A 16,850-nucleotide genomic window follows, 5' to 3' on the forward strand; every position below is an offset into this window, starting at 1 on the left:
ATCTGGCACTTTGTATTTCACAAATCCTGGAATTCTAGCAGGGATTCACACATTCAGACTCAGAATATTGTTTACTGCTTTAATTTGTACATTACGAAAAATTCTTAATTGTATAGACCACATAGAGGATGGCTGTCATTTGTCAGTAGCCTTGCTGAATGTGGCTGACTTCTGCAGACCCCTTAAAACTGGTCTCTGGGTCATTGAAAATCCAAATGGAATGAAGATGCTGGTAGCTAAAGATTTTTTTTTCTATAAAAAGGCATGCAATCATGATTTGAAAACCTGTGTCACAGCCCAAAGATCTGTAATGATTCCGATGGTCACCGATCTATCCTCTTTATAATAATGCCATTACTTCTGACAGGTAGTGTCTTGCTTCATCTCCTAGTTCTGAGGCTTTCACAGGACAAACTGAAGACTTTTTTTTCCCCTAGTAACAGTAATTAACTCATGATCAAATCATTATTCACTTGCCAACTTAAATAGATCACTTTTTGTAACATGTTACTGTCAGACATGGATTTTTTTTCTTCAGGCTTCAGTCTGTTTTTCTCTACATGCACTTTTGAACTGTTGGTATCCTTTTTAAGTTGCAGTGTTTAGAACAAGCTGTGCTGTTCTCATACTTTTCGTAGTTGTCATCTTTTTTTTTTAAATATGTAATTTTCCTTTTTTCATCAAAGATCTAGTTTGTTCGTACCCAGCTGTGATGAATTAGACTTGACTGCTTCCCTTGCCCTGTCCTTCCCACTCCAGTGACTTGGTATCTGTTTTCCTTTTTTATGGGCTGCCCAAAGCAGCAAAATGTACAAAAAAGGTACATGCTGTGGAAATTGACATTTTTGTCATAATTATACTTTGGGAAATAGAGCAAAACCTCATCTCTTCAGGCCACTACTGATAACATATGTTTCTTAACACTTAGTCAACAACTAGATGACATCTGTCGCTTACACAATGCACGCTACTTTTTATTCATTTCCAGGAGGGTTTTGTTCTTTTGTTTGTTTGTTGGTTTGTTTTTTTTCCCTTCAGCAAACAGTGAAGTATTTTCAGGTTTCTTCATTGTTTTCAGGTTACTTTGTAGATAAGGAGCACAGAAAAAAGGGAAATAGAGCACTGTTTTGTTGTTGTTTTTGCTCTTCTCTATCTGTTAGTTTTTTCCTATGTAACAGAAGGTCGGTTTTGTGTAAAAGTGAATAACTGTGTTTTCTAGGGAACGATGGAAGATAAGATCTATGATCGACAGGTAACAAAGCAGTCGCTGTCTTTCCGGGTTGTTGACCAACAGCAAGTTGAACGTCATTTCACAATGAATGAGCTCACAGAGCTGTATACCTTTGAGCCAGATTTGCTAGATGATCCTAATTCAGAAAAGAAAAAGAAGAGAGATACACCGATGCTGCCTAAAGTAAGTTGATGCAGATCACTGGGAATTATATTCTATAAAAAAAACTTAGGTCTTTTGAAGGATGTGGGGTATTCAGTCTTGCAAGGAGAAGCGCTGTACTTTCACATCAGTATTTTTTACTTTGAAATGTGGTAGATTGCAGATAACGCAATAAAACGTGTGATCAATATCATGGATGCTCTAATGCCCTTCAGTCTAATTGACAGTGTAAGAAAAAGATCTTCAGTTAAAAGACAGAGTTTTTAAATTAGAACAAACAGAACCTGGGAAGCCAAGATGAATGTATGTGTAAGTGGGTGCTGGTGACACCTAGCATTACCTCAATTAGTGATAACAAAACTATCAGGAGATGCTGGGCTTCAGGGTCTGTTTTTTATTTCCCTAGGTAAGACTTTGAGTCAAATTAATCCATGATCTCTTTTGCTAAGCCTTTTTGTGTGTTGTTTTTTTTTTTAGTTCTTTATTATTGTCTTCTTGTAGGGACCATTAATAGAAATACAGTAGAGATAGGGAAAGAGATATTTATTGTTTAAGTGAAGAAAAATTGGACAAGCTAAGGGTTTTAATGTGTTTTTAGTGTTGTCAGTACTAGCAGAGACCAGTGACATTTTTGTTCCTTTTGCAGACGGTCATTTACTGTACATGGTGAGAGCGCTGACGTTCTGTGCTCTGGGGTAGTATGAAGTAGTGACTTCTAAGATCACAGTAGTTTGTTTTCACTGAGGCTTGCCTTAATCTATTTGTAGTGGCTGCGACATGTAGTAGTGGTTCATTGTCGCTACGTAGTAATGTCTCAGTATCCTGTGCAGTTCTTGGGGAACCAAAAAATTTATGAACTTAATTTGAAAGTATAAACTGTAACTTTTATTCCTGCCTGACTGTGAAGTTCAGGGGAAAAGAATGATCAGATTGTTTATCTTAGTTTCCTTTTCCAAGTCAGTTTATATTTAAGGTTAGTCTAAGGTTTGTACTTCATCTATTTTATATTCTTTGTGTTAGGTGTTGTTCACATACACTAATGAAATGTGGCCTGCCAAAGGCTAATCAATTAGTAACTTGCGCAGTTGTCTTTAGCTTACCAGGTGAATAGCTAGTAAACAGTAACAAGTAAACGTACGGCTCGTAGCTAATTACCTGATTACATCTCTGAGCTGTTATCTTTAGGTCATTACACACTGTCTGGGTGTGGAGAAGGAGGTTTCCTAGTTTGTACATCTGTTAATTTTCAAGGAAAAATGGTATGCTTTTCATTTGAAACTGTCTGTAGACCACTGTGATGTAATAAATTGCAGTTGAGCATCGCATTGGCATTCTTAATATTTAGGCCTTTGTCTGAAATGGAGTTTATTCGACCACCTACAGTGTCCATGCAGCTGTCAGGGGGATTTAGGAAGCAGTAGCCCTATAAAGCGTTAGTCGCTGTTACACATGCATTTAAAACCCTTGAAAACAATCTTTAATGACTGTATCTAAGCTCTTTTTCTTATGATGTTTCACATTGTAAGCAGTAAATTGTAGATAACAGATTAAATTTTTACTATTTTGTAAATTTACAAATTCGTTTTTTTTACCTCCTAAAACATGTTCCTTTAGTTTAATTAATAGTACTTACTTAATTCCATTTAGCCACCAACATGTGGTTCATATAAGTGAAGTTGAATACAAAGCTTTAACCACGTCCCTGGCTAGAAGTGAAGCAGATCTGTGTATAGGAACTCTGCGTGGTTCTTTTTCATAGCTTTAGCAAATGGTATTGAACAGGATTATTATTATTAAGATGTGCATCTTCATGCACACTTCTAATCTGTTTTGTTTTCATTTGATGGTTGAAAGGGCTCTAAGTCAGATAGATTCATCTTATTTTAGCAGTTTCTGTATTTATTTGTTGGAAGCAGGCTTTTGTATTCCTGGTTCTGATTCCACAGAATGTGGAAGGCTAGCAGTTAGTTTAGCCCCTAAATAATCTTTTCTCTTTCTTTGTGTCCCCGAATTAGGCTTGGGTCTGCGATAGTGAGGAAGAATCCTGCAGGATGCTGAGCTCCCTCAGCTCCTGCTGAATTGGGGAAGTGGGAGGTGAGGTGTGAAGGTGGCACAGGAAGTAACGTAACTTCTGGTAGCTGGGAGCAGTGTTGCCTGTAGCATGCGTGGTAGCCAGTGCTTTCACGTGTCTTTGGGCTGCTTGTGGTGAAATGATGTTAAATTGTTAGTGGGGAAAGATGTGTCTCAGGAGTATTAATAATGTCGGTAGCTGTCATTTGCACAAAGTATTACTTGTGGTTTGGGATTGGACCAGGCAGTCTGAGGGCAGGAGTGCAGTCTGTCCTGCAAGGGCATCATACACGCGTGAGCAGCAACTAATTAATGATTCCTGGATATTTCATCCAAGAAGAAATGCAATAGTAACATTTAGGGTGCCTGGGTGACTAGTGCCAAGGTAGTAAACTGTTGCAAAGTAGTTTATGTCACAGAACTTTTTGTTTGTTTCTTATATTTACTATAAAAAATGTAAAGACAAAACGCTTTCCCCTTAACTATTTTGATTATCCCAATTTTTTTTATTATTATTTTGGCTGTGTTTGTCTTCTCAGCTGATCGGGATCTGTTATTTTCCTTTTATCCATAGTCAGGTTCTTGCTTTGCAGACAGGTGAGCTAGTGCAGCAGTTGCAGCGGTTTGTTCCTTGGTCCCTGTGTTCTGTTTAACTGAATGGTGGCTCATAGCTTATTTACAATATCATTTGTTTAACTTCTGTTTCATTTACCTATTTGTTTTGCTCTGTCCAATTCTCTAGAAATTCTACATAAACAACGAAAAGCAAATACCAGCGGTAGAAAACATTGCAGTGGATGGTATAAATATCAAAATCATGTAACCTTCCTCATCCAGAAGGCTCACTATTCCTTATTTCAGTGAAATTAGAGCAGAGATGCATGACTTACCTTTGTAATAATGATTTTTTTAATGATTTGATGAATTTAACACTGCATTTGTTGCATTTTTGGAGAGAACAGTCGATTATAAAGACTGATATGCTTTCAGAAGCATTTTATTGTAACAGCCCTTAATTGTACAGCAACTGGAGTTTAAAACTTCACTTAAGATGCTTTGTTTGTGCTAAGTTCAGCATGCCCTGCCTGATCTCTGCAGCTTTCAGTTGGAGGCAGAGGCCACTAAAACTTCACCTGAATTACCCTTTTCCAGCATTGAGCTGCCTGCTCCTCACTTAAAAAGACTGAGCTGTTCCTTTATAATTATCAGCAAAGCGAAGTAGGAATTGAGGCTAAAAGAAGGCTTTTGTTTTGCTTTTTACAGGTTTTATGTATACATTTGTCTTGTCTTCAGGCCTCTTCATCTCTTTTACATCTCCAAAGCGTAGTCTCTCGAACAAGGAACGATACCATTGTGTAGCTCTACTCTTGTGGAGGCAGCAAGATTGGGGGTTACCCTTGTAATCCATAGCGTTGGTGTGAAGTGCACAATAAAAAACCTAAACATATTAAAATCATCAAGTAGAGATACATCTAGGATCTGAGAGAATGGGGTCCTCAGAATATGGGTGCATAAATACTTGAAAATGTGCTTTGAAGGGTTCAATTCCAAAATGCATGCTCTTTAGAGGGAATTATAAATAAGAATTAGGTGACGTTTTCCATCTTTCCTCTGTCTAAGCATAAATGTGGAAAACCCTAGAGAAGTAAGTTTTCTGCGGGTTGTCTGCTATGTCACCTTAGTTCTTGACTTCAGTGAAGCTACCTTTTAGAAGGTCAGCAGTCAGGAATCGTGTGCTGAGGAGGAGTGGTTCAGAGCTGAGCATTAGGGTTGCTCTTGGAACTTGTAGATTTGACACGCTTTCCAGCTGCTTTGATGTAAGAAAAAATATTTTTAATTCATTTCTTACTAAAAAATTAGGAGAATTCATTGTGGATTGTTTTAAAAGAAAGAAGTAAAGCCTTTATGTGACCAAAGAAACGAGTGCTACTTGATTTTCAAAATACATCCTTGAGAATTCCTTTATGCAATAATCCCAAGTTTCAGTCAAAGAAGGGTTTTCTTAGAAAATGTTAATAGGTGGGGGTGGGGGGGAAGATGCTGAATGTTGCTATTTTATATGAAAAGCCACATGGCAAACGTGGAATATGTAGGTTTTCCTGGAAGCTTATCAAAGTTTCATGTCAAGTTTTAATTTTAGCAGCAGTTTTCCGCACACTGCAGTCTGAGCAAGACCTGCAGGTTGCCCGGGAGCACTAAGAGCCAGTATACGCCCCTCTCGGGGGAAAAGGCGTGCTGCACTACAACAGTAACTTCACAGTGCCATTTCTCTGCCCTTAGCCCTCTGAAAGTCCTGCTACGTCTTGAAGAATGTAAATACTTGGTTTCAACACAGTATTTTTAGCGTGAATGCTATTCACCTGAATTATTAAATTAGTCTTAAATTCCACAGCTTGAAAGCACATTTCATTCATCCGCTGTCCCTGTAGATTTGAAAATGACTGCCTTAGAAGTTCTGTCTGAAGGGCATAACAGGTGTCTTAAGACTGAGTAATCATTGATTCAAATTCATTGTATTCAAGTATAGAAATAATTAGAACTAATTACTGTATATAGCCCATGAGCTTTATGCAAATGTAGTGACTCATTGCCTAATACAGACTAGAGGCATAAAAACTTTCTCTAAATTGCTACTCTACAGAAATAGTAAAAGGAGAAGATAGTGTAAAGTGAGAAAATTCTCTTTGGTGCATTGTGACTGTTTTTCAGGTGTTACGTTTCACTTTGCCCTGAATTTAACAATAGATTCTGAGTCCTTTTTAAAATCAGTGCGATTTATGATGACTAGGCTGTTTTGTTTTTTTAAAAGCAGGTTCTCAGACCCTTAACACTCAGCTCCCAAAGGATTACACTGGGGTATCCAGGAGACTTGGCTGGTATCACGTAGCTATCACTGAAGTTTTTTACCACAAACGCTGATAATTGGGTGCCGTGATCAGTGCAATGCCCACGGCTTGCCCTGGCCAGTGCAGTGTTTCAGCGCAGTGCAGGTGAGGTAGGAGATGGACAAGGACAAAATAGGCTTGAGGGGCCCTCACGACCCTCGCAGCTGGCACTGTGGCACCTTGTTCCTTGTCCGTTCTTCCTAGGACATGATTTTTATTGTATTTTTGTACTAAGGGACAGTTCTGTGAATTTTGGGAAGGCTTTTAATTTCAGAACCCAAAGAATTTGCTGGCTTTTATTTTTCATTCATTTTTATTTTTAACCTTGATATTGAATTTTAAATTGGTGGAGGAAAAAAACCACACCTTTATGAACTACAGCATAACTTAGATTCCTTTGTGGAAGATTTCCTTTCTAATACATCTATCTCTCCGTAGCGTTCAATTTCTATATAAATGACAAATTAATCCTTTTTAAAAATTAAAAAACTGGAAAATCTCTCTTCAAATTTTTAATTCATCACCAGGATATCACCTAAAAGCTTATAAAGAATAATCATTGTTTTACCAACAAGTTAAACAAATGAAAGGAATGTTAATCTGCTGCATTTTTTTTGTATATAAGGTGAATTTATTATTTTTCTTCACTGTAAAATAAATCACATGGCAGTACCTTCCATATACCAGTTTTCAAGCTCCATCATATTTAATGCAAAATAAAGTTTAGACAAAGAAACGCAAACACGCAGTTGGATGTAATTTAAACCACATTTTGAAGACACTGTTGGCCAAGTGAGTGTGGATTATATTCCAGTATTATTTTCAATAGTAGTGTTACTATGGAAATTAATGCATGTGCATGGCCTGGAACCCTCCGCGCACTGATGTACAGCTACAGTGTGTTGAGAGTGCTTTTTAATTGTGTTAACTTAATTTTGTAATATCTCCTTGACTTCTTTACCCCCTTCCTCTAGATGTTTTCTGCACATCCCATTAATGCATCCCTTTTTTCTCTCTCTGCTGTCCTTCTCTCCCACCACCCCAAAATCCCGTTACGTGTTTCTTGTGCCCATGAGTCATGCAGGTCTTACGCTGAATGTTTTCTTGAAGAGCTGGAGAAGAAAGCATGGGTCAAAATTTAGGAAGACTAGTTGATAACAGAAGGATAAAACAAAGACTGGCTTATATAGTTCCTTATGTTACTTACTGTTACCTTCTGCTTACTGTAACTGAGCTTTAAACAAGCACAGGAACAACTTTCTGTAGCTGTCATGGCAAAGCCACTGGTCAGGACTCTCAAGTGCAGTTCCCAAGTACAAGGTTCCCAAAGTACAGAGGTCTGGCAGAAGAAGGGTTTGGCATTGATTGGGTCTGTAGGTATTTGTCTAATTCTGCTGCAAAAAGATGTCTCTTTCACTGCATTCACCGTAATTCGTTTCAGGAGTGGATCAGAAAGTTTAATGGAACGATGGTTTTGTGTTATTAATCCTAGGTGGAATGCTGAGGGGTACTGGAGCTTCTCAGTTAGGCGGGCTTATCAGTGCTGCAGGTGCATTAAAAAAGAAAAAAAAAAAAGCATTCAGTCATTCCTTCTGAAATGGGGACTCCTGTGGTACAGGGAGGGGCAGGTTTTAATAGTCTTCGTAGAGAGCCTCCTTGATCCTCTGCAGCATTACCTTTATTTACTACAGAGAGGCGTCATCTTTGAACAGCTGTGGAGACAGGAATGTTGAGTCGGTGACAATGGGGACTGCAAAGTCGTTATTAACACGCTGCCTTGAAATCCCAGCTTTTCCCATTCATGTTGTTTTTATTTCCCTTCTGAACTGAGATAACGATCTACCAAAATGTGGCATCCGTGGTCCAGTCGAGAGCAGTAGCCACTAGCCAGTTTGGGTAGCAGCTAGCTTCTTTTTGCTTCACCCAGGAGCTATTCGACATTCTGGTAGTGCTGCCTACTGGAAAACAGCAGTAGGATTTTTTGGTGTTAATATAGCTACCAATTTCAGTATGTCTGCAAACAAAACCTTCACAATAGACTGTAGTTGTAAAGGGCATTGTAAACATTTCCCTTAACCTTAAAAGCAGTTAAATGTAAGGGTGTTGTGAAATATAGAAAGCTAACTTGCCACCTGCTGATAAAATCCAGCTCACAACAGAGATTTGAACTTTTTTAGCCCAAATGGATGGGGGACTATTTATCTCAACATGCATCTTGACAGTTTGAAGAAAGCAGCCTTTTTTGCAGAGTACCAACAGACAGCTGATGAACAAAAGTACGACTTAGAGCTTTGCAACCAGCAGCAGTGCTCTTTATAGATTACAGATGCGGATTATTGATAGGTCCTCTCAGGTATCCGGTACTAGCAAAGGAAAAATCATTTAGCACATTCCTTTCTTTTTAGGTTGTTAAAGTGCATTTATTGTTGTGGAATCTGAGAGCATTCCTGTGGTTCATTAAGTGATCCGACTGTCATCTCTGTAGCAGGTTGTTAATCCATTACCCTCCCTCTGAGGAAAATTCTACTTTTAAATTATTTTTTAATTTTGTTTCCCTGCAGTGCTCGGAGCTGCTGTTCATGAAAATTGGGTCAAAGCAGTAAGGCCTGCACAAAGAGTAAATATAACAGAGCTACTGAGTGACTTCTTATTCTCTCATCCCTTTTTCATTTGAACAGGATACAATTCTGGCAGAATTGCTTCAGATCAATAAAGAGTATATAGTTGGATATCATGAACATGATTCGCTCCTGGACCATAAGGAGGAAGAGGAGCTCACTGAAGAAGAAAGGAAGGCAGCATGGGCAGAATATGAAGCAGAAAAGAAGGTAAAACTATCTGTACCAGTTTTCTGTATATGAAAATAACCTTTCCATATAAGTACCGTTCACCTTTTCAGTGTGTTTTGGGGAAAATCATTTTCTCATAGGCCAAGAAACGGATATGTAGAGTAAACTCATGAAAAACGAGGATATCATGTATTGTTTTTTCTTTTGATGCTTTTCTTTTGTGTATCTTCCTTATTACTTCCATTTATAAGTAACTTTTTACTTCTGCACACAGAAATTTGCCATTTCATGATAACACTCAACTGGTGTCCTGTTTAATAGCTCACTTTTACAACTTGAGGAAATTTCTAGTTCCATTAAAGGTGTAGAATTGATTTCAGAACTTTTTGCCACAATCTTACTAACATACATGCATCTGCTAGAAAGGGCTTAAAATCTTGCCTTTTCCCCCCCTTATTTCCTGTATCTTGTTTATTTCATATTTAAGCAGGTGGTAGAAAGAAAACTGAAGTGGATAGAGCAGTGGGTTCTGTGGGGGTTGGTTTGGTTTTGTTGTCATTTTAAACTGTAAAAGCAGTATTGGTAACTTGGTGTAACTGGAATTTAACATCAAAAAAAATCTGGAAAGGCTAAGTTTGGTATTCATACCTGATCAGTAATCTGAAATGACAAAAATTGGGTATATAAAATGCCACTGACAATCCTGAATGAACAAATGACAAATGAAATGGAGTATTGGGAAAAAGCTTTGTGAAGGAGAAGAAATAGGAGGATACAATAAATTTCAGTGAGCACTTATATGGCTTTCTACAAGGCAATTTGGGAGATGAGCTTTATATTCCTGTTAGTAAATTATCCTTTTCACATCTTTAGATTTTTATTACAATCCAGTCAAAATCAACATTAAGTAATGGGTTTGCAATTAAAAGATGCATCTTAAATAACTTCAGATATAATAATAAACCTTGGCTGTTCTTGTCTTAGTAATGACCGAATAATTAAGCTCAATGCCCATATTAACTTAAGACTAGAATTGAGGTTCCCCTGTGATTAAGATGCCCTTTTGAACTGGGGTTTGGAAAGGCTCCTCGGTGCAGTGGGATAGCTCAGCCTCCCTGTGCCATGTACGGTGGCCGTGTTCATCTCTACGGGCTGACTTGTCTGCGTGTGCTGCTTCAAGGGTTGGTAGAGAACGTGAATTATTCCAGTTGTTCAGACAAGTGCATTTTGTGTTTTCAAGGGCTTGACCATGCGTTTCAACATGCCGACTGGGACCAACATGCTTCCCACAAATTTCAACTCTCAGACCCCATATATTCCTTTCAATTTGGGTGCTCTGTCAGCAATGAGCAACCAGCAGCTGGAGGTAAGCAGTGATCTGTTGGAACATCTGTGTTGCTATAAGCATGCGTGTATTATTCTGTCACACGTAGGTGGTTCGTGTCTTTCTTTAATATTCTGATATTTATGTAATGGTCTCTTTTAATAGCTAACTTTTTTGCTTAGTTACATATCTGTAAATTGAAGTCTAACTTGTATGCATGTAACCTGCAAGACCTCTATCTGGGTAGTATCTCAGGGTTCTGGGAGATTAACTGCATTCCTTGCAGACGTTAATTACCACATCTAGCTTTGTGCCTCCATCTGCCTTCTGTCTGAGAAGGAGTGGGAGGGAGGAAAGTGTGCTCTGTTCGCAGTTACCTCAGGTCTTAGCTGAAGCAGCTGCTGATGTTTCTTCCTAATGTACCACCCTGTAAACTGCAGTAGTTGAAGGGCATTTGGTTGTCTTATGATGCCTACTAGTGTGTGGTGGGGAGTTTGTGTGAAAGAATTGAAAATCTCTAGCAACGTATGCAAATCAGGGGGACCCATATTGAATACATCTGTGGAATAATACGTGATATGCCAGTATTATGCTAAAATAGGTCACAGTAGTTTGAGCACAGAGAATGAGCTGAGGTTGTGACATCATCAAACTCAGTGTTGCAGAAAACTTGCCTGAGTAGAAAAGCATCACTCCTGTGATGGTCTGAAAACCTTTAGGTACAAAAATAGTTGTTTTCTTTATAAATACCATCTCCTGTGTAGGTTGCCAGTTTTGTATGTGCTGTTCAATTATTCTGAATTGAAGTTCAGTTGTGTGGAAGTCCGAGTCTGTCTTGTTACTCACAAATTGACATGTGCAAATGAGGAGAAAAATGTAATTTCTCTAGGTACATAAGCCAAAGATGAGGAAAACTTAGAAACAGTTTGCAAAGAAATGTGTTCTTTGCATCTGTGCCTTATAGTTAATTTATTGGTGTTTTCTCAGGACCTCATTAATCAAGGAAGAGAGAAAGTTGTGGAAGCAACCAACAATGTAACTGCAGCAAGAATTCAGCCCCTTGAAGACATCATTTCAACGATAGTGAGTAAAAGAGTTCATTATAGGTTTAAACCTACAGCTGAACATTATCAGGCGAAGAAATGATCATTATATATGTCATTCAGCTAATTAGTTGTTATTAATTAATGTCATTTCCAATGTGTGTTAACTTGTATCACTGCAGCTTGCAGTAACCCTTTATGGCATATAGATGTCATAGAGCCTTATGGGACTAGCACTTCAGATCCATGACTACTTGCTGTGCACTGAAAATCATGGCTTTCTACAAATAAGTATAATAATCATACACAAATAAGAAATACTGCCTATTCCTTGTCCCTGTATATCTACCTTAGACTGCATTTCTCACTTGTTACCAATAATCTAGAGGCATATTACCTCAATTAATAGTTTAAAGAACTGTTAACTCTTAGTTCTGATTCTGGGCAAATGTAATTTTGCGTTTTCCAGAAACTGGGCTGTTTTTTAACTCCTGATGCAACTCAGAATGTAGCGCAAGACCTCAGTCACCATTACGCTTTTGTCAAAATGACTAATGCCAAGATTTTTGTTTTTTCCTTTTCAGTGGAAAGAGAATGTAACACTCACAGAGAGCCAAGTACAGGCGCTGGCCCTAAGCAGGCAGGCAAGCCAGGAGCTTGATGTTAAGCGCCGAGAAGCCATCTATAACGACGTCCTTACTAAACAACAGATGGTAAAATATCTAACAATTATTTGATCAGCTGTCCAAGTTTGAACTGGGATATTGAGTATGGACTTCGCATGTGGGTGTTTATAAAATAGAGGTGTATGTTTAGATATGTATAAATATGTACTCGCAGAGTATGAGTTTCCGTGGGTCAAGTATTTGCTGGCATTGTGTAGTGGTGTATATGATGTAACATCAGGAATTGACTTCTGCAGTATGCTGGATTGGATCGCTCAGCCTCATCGGCGGAGACTCCATGAGAAGTTCATTTCAAAAGATACTCACCAGATTTTTCTGTTGAAGTAGTTTGCCTGAAGGTCATGAGGCTTAAAGAGAAATCTAACTCCAGTGCTAAGAAAGCAATTTACAAAACACAAATCATAGAAAGTATTGGTAACGGTTTTTAGCTTAGAATTATTTTTGCAAAATCTGAAAGCTGCCCAGTTTTCAAGTGGTAGAGCTTTCTCTTAGGCAAACATTTAGTGACAGTCTGCATGCAGGACTTTCAAAGGGATGATAAATGGTACCTGACAAAAAAATGCTGTAATTTATACCTGGGAGTAATTTCACAGCATAGCGCATTTTGCTGTAGGAACTTACCCAAATGTTGCATGCAATACAATAGGCAAGTCATTAAGAGAACTCAGCCCTAAATGGTGTTACTAAATGGTTTCTGCAGTAATCAGCTTGTGAATACCATCACATTAGTGATGGTGATAACAATAGTGCTTTTTCCTTCAGCCATGCTATCCCGAACAAATTGATTTTAACTCTGAACTTGATACTGGCAGCATTAAGACGGGTCGTGCACTTCTAACAGCTCTGCTTTCCCTTCACAGTTAATCGGTTGTGTTCAGAGGATACTTATGAACAGAAGACTACAGCATCAGTACAATCAGCAGCAACAGCAGCAGATGTCTTACCAGCAAGCAGCAATGAGTCATCTCATGATGCCAAAGCCTCCAAATTTAATCATGAATCCTTCCAACTACCAACAGATAGATATGAGAGGAATATATCAGTCAGTGTCGGGTGGTATGCAACCACCACCTTTACAACGAGCACCACCCCCAATGAGAGGCAAAAATCCAGGGCCTTCCCAAGGGAAATCAATGTGATTTTGCACTAAAAGCCTAAAGGATTGTTAAAATCAGAGAAAGAACTTTTATTTTTTTAGGAATCAATGGCTTAACAGAACTCAACTGTAAAAAAAAATAAAAAATAAAAAAAGTAATTAAAAAAAATAGTTTGGTTGGTCCCCTTAAATGCCATGTTCCATGTTAGTGTTTCAGCTTTGTTTAAATAGGACATATGTTTTCCCTTGTTGTCAGTGATGTTGCCTAGAATCTTCTTACATATGTTGAGTACAGGAGATATCAAGTTGTTTTCAGTGAAAACAAGTCCTCCCGTAACAGTAGCATCTCCACAGGTTTCCTGTCTAAACTCCTATGCTTGCTTTTAGTAGCTGTGAAGCTGTCATCAAATTTGAGAAGCTTAGGAAGGACTGCAGGTCTGTATGTTTCAGTATACCATATGTGAATTGTACACAGCTGAGTTCTTGATTAGAGTTGATTCCTCAAATTATGGAATACTTTTCTGCTTACCCATTTCTTGAAATTAGTGGGAATATTGTAACAGAAATAGTTCAGTTTCCTTTTGGCTGAGGTCTGGACTCGTACTATCGCATCTATGCTGAACGAAACATAGGAACTGAAAATACTCTTTGAAATAGAATCGAGTGCAATATTCTTAAGTACTACTGCTCTGAAACTTTTGAGTCGTGCAGTTACATAGAAACTGTGTCTACAGCCTTAAATAGTGACTTGGGGAAGAAAATTATTCTTCCTTAGTCTTCTGCCATTTTTTATTTTCACTTTTATGTCATGGAAAAGCAGTTGGTTATGTGGGAGTAGGAGATGTTTCTCCTTCACCTGAATTAGCTCTACGTGGAGTCCAATGCAAAGCACATTTCTGTTAACTCCTTAATGCTGGTGCTACTGTCTTTGCCTGTTGCCAGCAATGGGAGACAGGCCAAGAATACTTAAATTCCTGGTATTTTTGGGGTTAGGATGCCGATGGTGGGCAGGGTCAAACCCTGTTACATTATCAACCTTAAAATGGCAGAACCATTGCAAATTTAAAATTGATACCAAAAAGTGCTCTAACAACTTCCTGAGCTACCAGAACAGTGAAGTAACTTTTCCTCCATTAGATAAGAGTTTTGTTTATGCACTCCTCCCCATTCCCTTTCATTTGTGTGAAAACATAATTTAGTACACAAAGAGCTTGATTTCGTTGTTGTTGTTTTTTATGTAGACCAGAGATAAACTTCTCGTTTATTATTATATCAACAGCACTCTCTTTACCCACACTTCTTGTGCTTGTGGAGATCTAACTAAACACAAATAGGGCTTTTCTTTGAATATAGCTTGGTGGACTCTTCCCCAAAAAAATGCTTATAATCTGGGGCTAAAATAAACGACAGGAGCATTTGGGGCAACGGTGTGTCGAGTATAGAAAAGAGCTAGAGAATTCTCGACAAACAAGCGGATGAAGGCATTTGCTGTAGATATTGCTGGACTCTTCTGGCTTGCTGACATGAACTGAAATTGTTTTGGTTTCTGGAACTGTTCTTGCAGGAGTTTGAGATCTTGCCCTGAATGGACAAATGTTGTTTTGTTTTGTTTTTGGTTTTGTTTTTTTTGCATCTAAATATGCAAATACTACGTGATATTTCATTTTGTGATAAAAACTTGGTTTGTGATCTGAACAGAGTTTCTTTGATCTGTTGCAAAACCAGCTAACAAATTGCCATCTTGGACTCTTTATTACAAGATTCCACAAATGAACCTCAGTATGTTCTAGTGCTTTGCCAGCTCTACAATTACATTTATTTTGGGGGGAAGGGAGCAAAAAGAGATCTATTCACACTAGAAGTAATGAAAATATGAGACTTTGAAACCAACAATCGAAGGCAAATGTACTCTGGGCAACTCTCACTGATGTTCCTATGTGTCATGAGTAAGAGAAGTATCTTCTACCAAATCTGGGAATGTTCAATGGAGTTTTACAGTAACTCAAAGACTTAAATGTGGAAGTTTTAGGCAACATTTAAAGGCACATTTTTTTCATTCTGGACAAAACTATGGATAACAGAAGACTAATGCATAAGAAGAAATTGGAGATGAGCATCGAAATAAAACTTGGACCACTTTGCATACATGTTTCTCACTTGACATTTTAGCTGCATAACAATGTGCTTTGAGTATAACATCAAGCTTTAACAAATATTTAAAGACAACATACATCAATAAGATAATAAAAGGCTCATTTTTATATTTGTTTTAGATGTTTTAACTAGATGAGATGGCTTAAGATGACGAATAAAATTGTTGCTTGTAATACAATTTTGCCTGCGAAATTCTCCACATTTTGTAACCTGTTTATTCCTTTGGATGTAAAGCGTTTTTGCTTAGTATTGTGATATTGTATATGTTTTGTCCCAGTTGTATAGTAATGTTTCAGTCCATCAACCAGCTTTGGCTGCTGAAATCATACAGCTGTGAAGACTTGCCTTTGTTTCTATTAGATGGCTTTTCAGTTCTGTATTAAATATCTTAATTACTATAGAAAAGGTGTCACCTCTTCCTATAAGGCTGTTTTGTAATACATATAAGGACTGGAAATGTGTTTTTAAAGAAAAGAAGCATTCGAGTAGGACGATATACTATCTGTGTTTTCACCATTCAAAGTGCTGTTTAGTAGTTGAAACTTAAACTATTTAATATCTCATTTAATAAAGTGACCAAAATACATCAATGTGCCTTGTGCTACATTTGCAGTACAGCATGAACTCCACAGGGATGTGGTCTGAGAACTTGTCTGTTGAGAGCTGTGAACTTGCACTGCGCTGGAGTTAAGCTCTTTTTGCCACAGGGAGGTACCCATTACTCAATTTAGTCATTATTTTTTAGAGAGGGTAGTTGTGGGATAGGTTTTCAAATAATAAACACTTGACAGTGGCTTCTGCAGCCAATCTCTCTGTTAAAAATGATGAACAGGGAGGAATTGCCCAACAAGAATAAATCATTCAGAGCAAGGTGAAGTTCTGCTTGGTCAAATCAGAACGAGGTACCTGGGTAGTTCAGCCTCGTAACTGTACTTTTTTTTTTTTTTTTCACTTTTGTAGTTATTAAATCCCTCCTGTTGGGCAAAAATTAAAAAATAAAAAGCCTTTACTACAACCACAAAAAAAAAAATCAAGTGGCAATTATGTTTAAAGCTGTCCCTACACTTGTTCCCTGTGCTTAAAGCTTTCTCTTTAGCTGGTGCTGCAGCTGTGTCGCTGCCCCACGAGGTGCGGCCGGTCCTGCAGCTGGCTGACAAGGGGCTAGTGCTGTGGAAGCTGCTTAACATGAAAATAATCACGGTTCTGAATCAGGTGGTGCCATAAAGGACAGCATGGGTAAAGTTTTTAAATATCCTTGGAAATTGCTCACAGTTGGAACTGGGAAAAACTCCCACCGCGGTCAGCAGGAGGCTCAGGCAGGCGCTGGGGCTGGAGGCTGCTGTATGTCAGGCCAGCACAGTCAGTGCCGATGGTCAGTGGTGGCATTTCGATGTGTCAGGTGCTGAATGC

At 38.3% G+C, this 16,850-nt stretch overlaps 1 protein-coding gene across 10 annotated transcripts in view; it reads left to right on the plus strand.

Moving 5' to 3' along the window:
- ATRX (ATRX chromatin remodeler) overlaps nt 1-16,026 on the plus strand; it is an 86,279-nt gene extending 70,253 nt beyond the window's left edge. For all 10 annotated transcript variants that reach the window (XM_035541809.2, XM_035541804.2, XM_035541807.2 and 7 more), the window contains 6 exons: nt 1,220-1,414; nt 9,027-9,176; nt 10,378-10,503; nt 11,449-11,544; nt 12,089-12,217; nt 13,051-16,026. In XM_035541809.2, coding sequence (XP_035397702.1) covers nt 1,220-1,414; nt 9,027-9,176; nt 10,378-10,503; nt 11,449-11,544; nt 12,089-12,217; nt 13,051-13,329 — 975 coding nt within the window. In that variant the 3' untranslated portion in view covers nt 13,330-16,026. The remainder of the gene's footprint in view (nt 1-1,219; nt 1,415-9,026; nt 9,177-10,377; nt 10,504-11,448; nt 11,545-12,088; nt 12,218-13,050) is intronic.
- The last annotated feature ends 824 nt before the right edge of the window (nt 16,027-16,850 follow it).

This window comes from Cygnus atratus, chromosome 13, assembly GCF_013377495.2.
Source record: "Cygnus atratus isolate AKBS03 ecotype Queensland, Australia chromosome 13, CAtr_DNAZoo_HiC_assembly, whole genome shotgun sequence".
Lineage (NCBI taxonomy): Eukaryota > Metazoa > Chordata > Aves > Anseriformes > Anatidae > Cygnus > Cygnus atratus.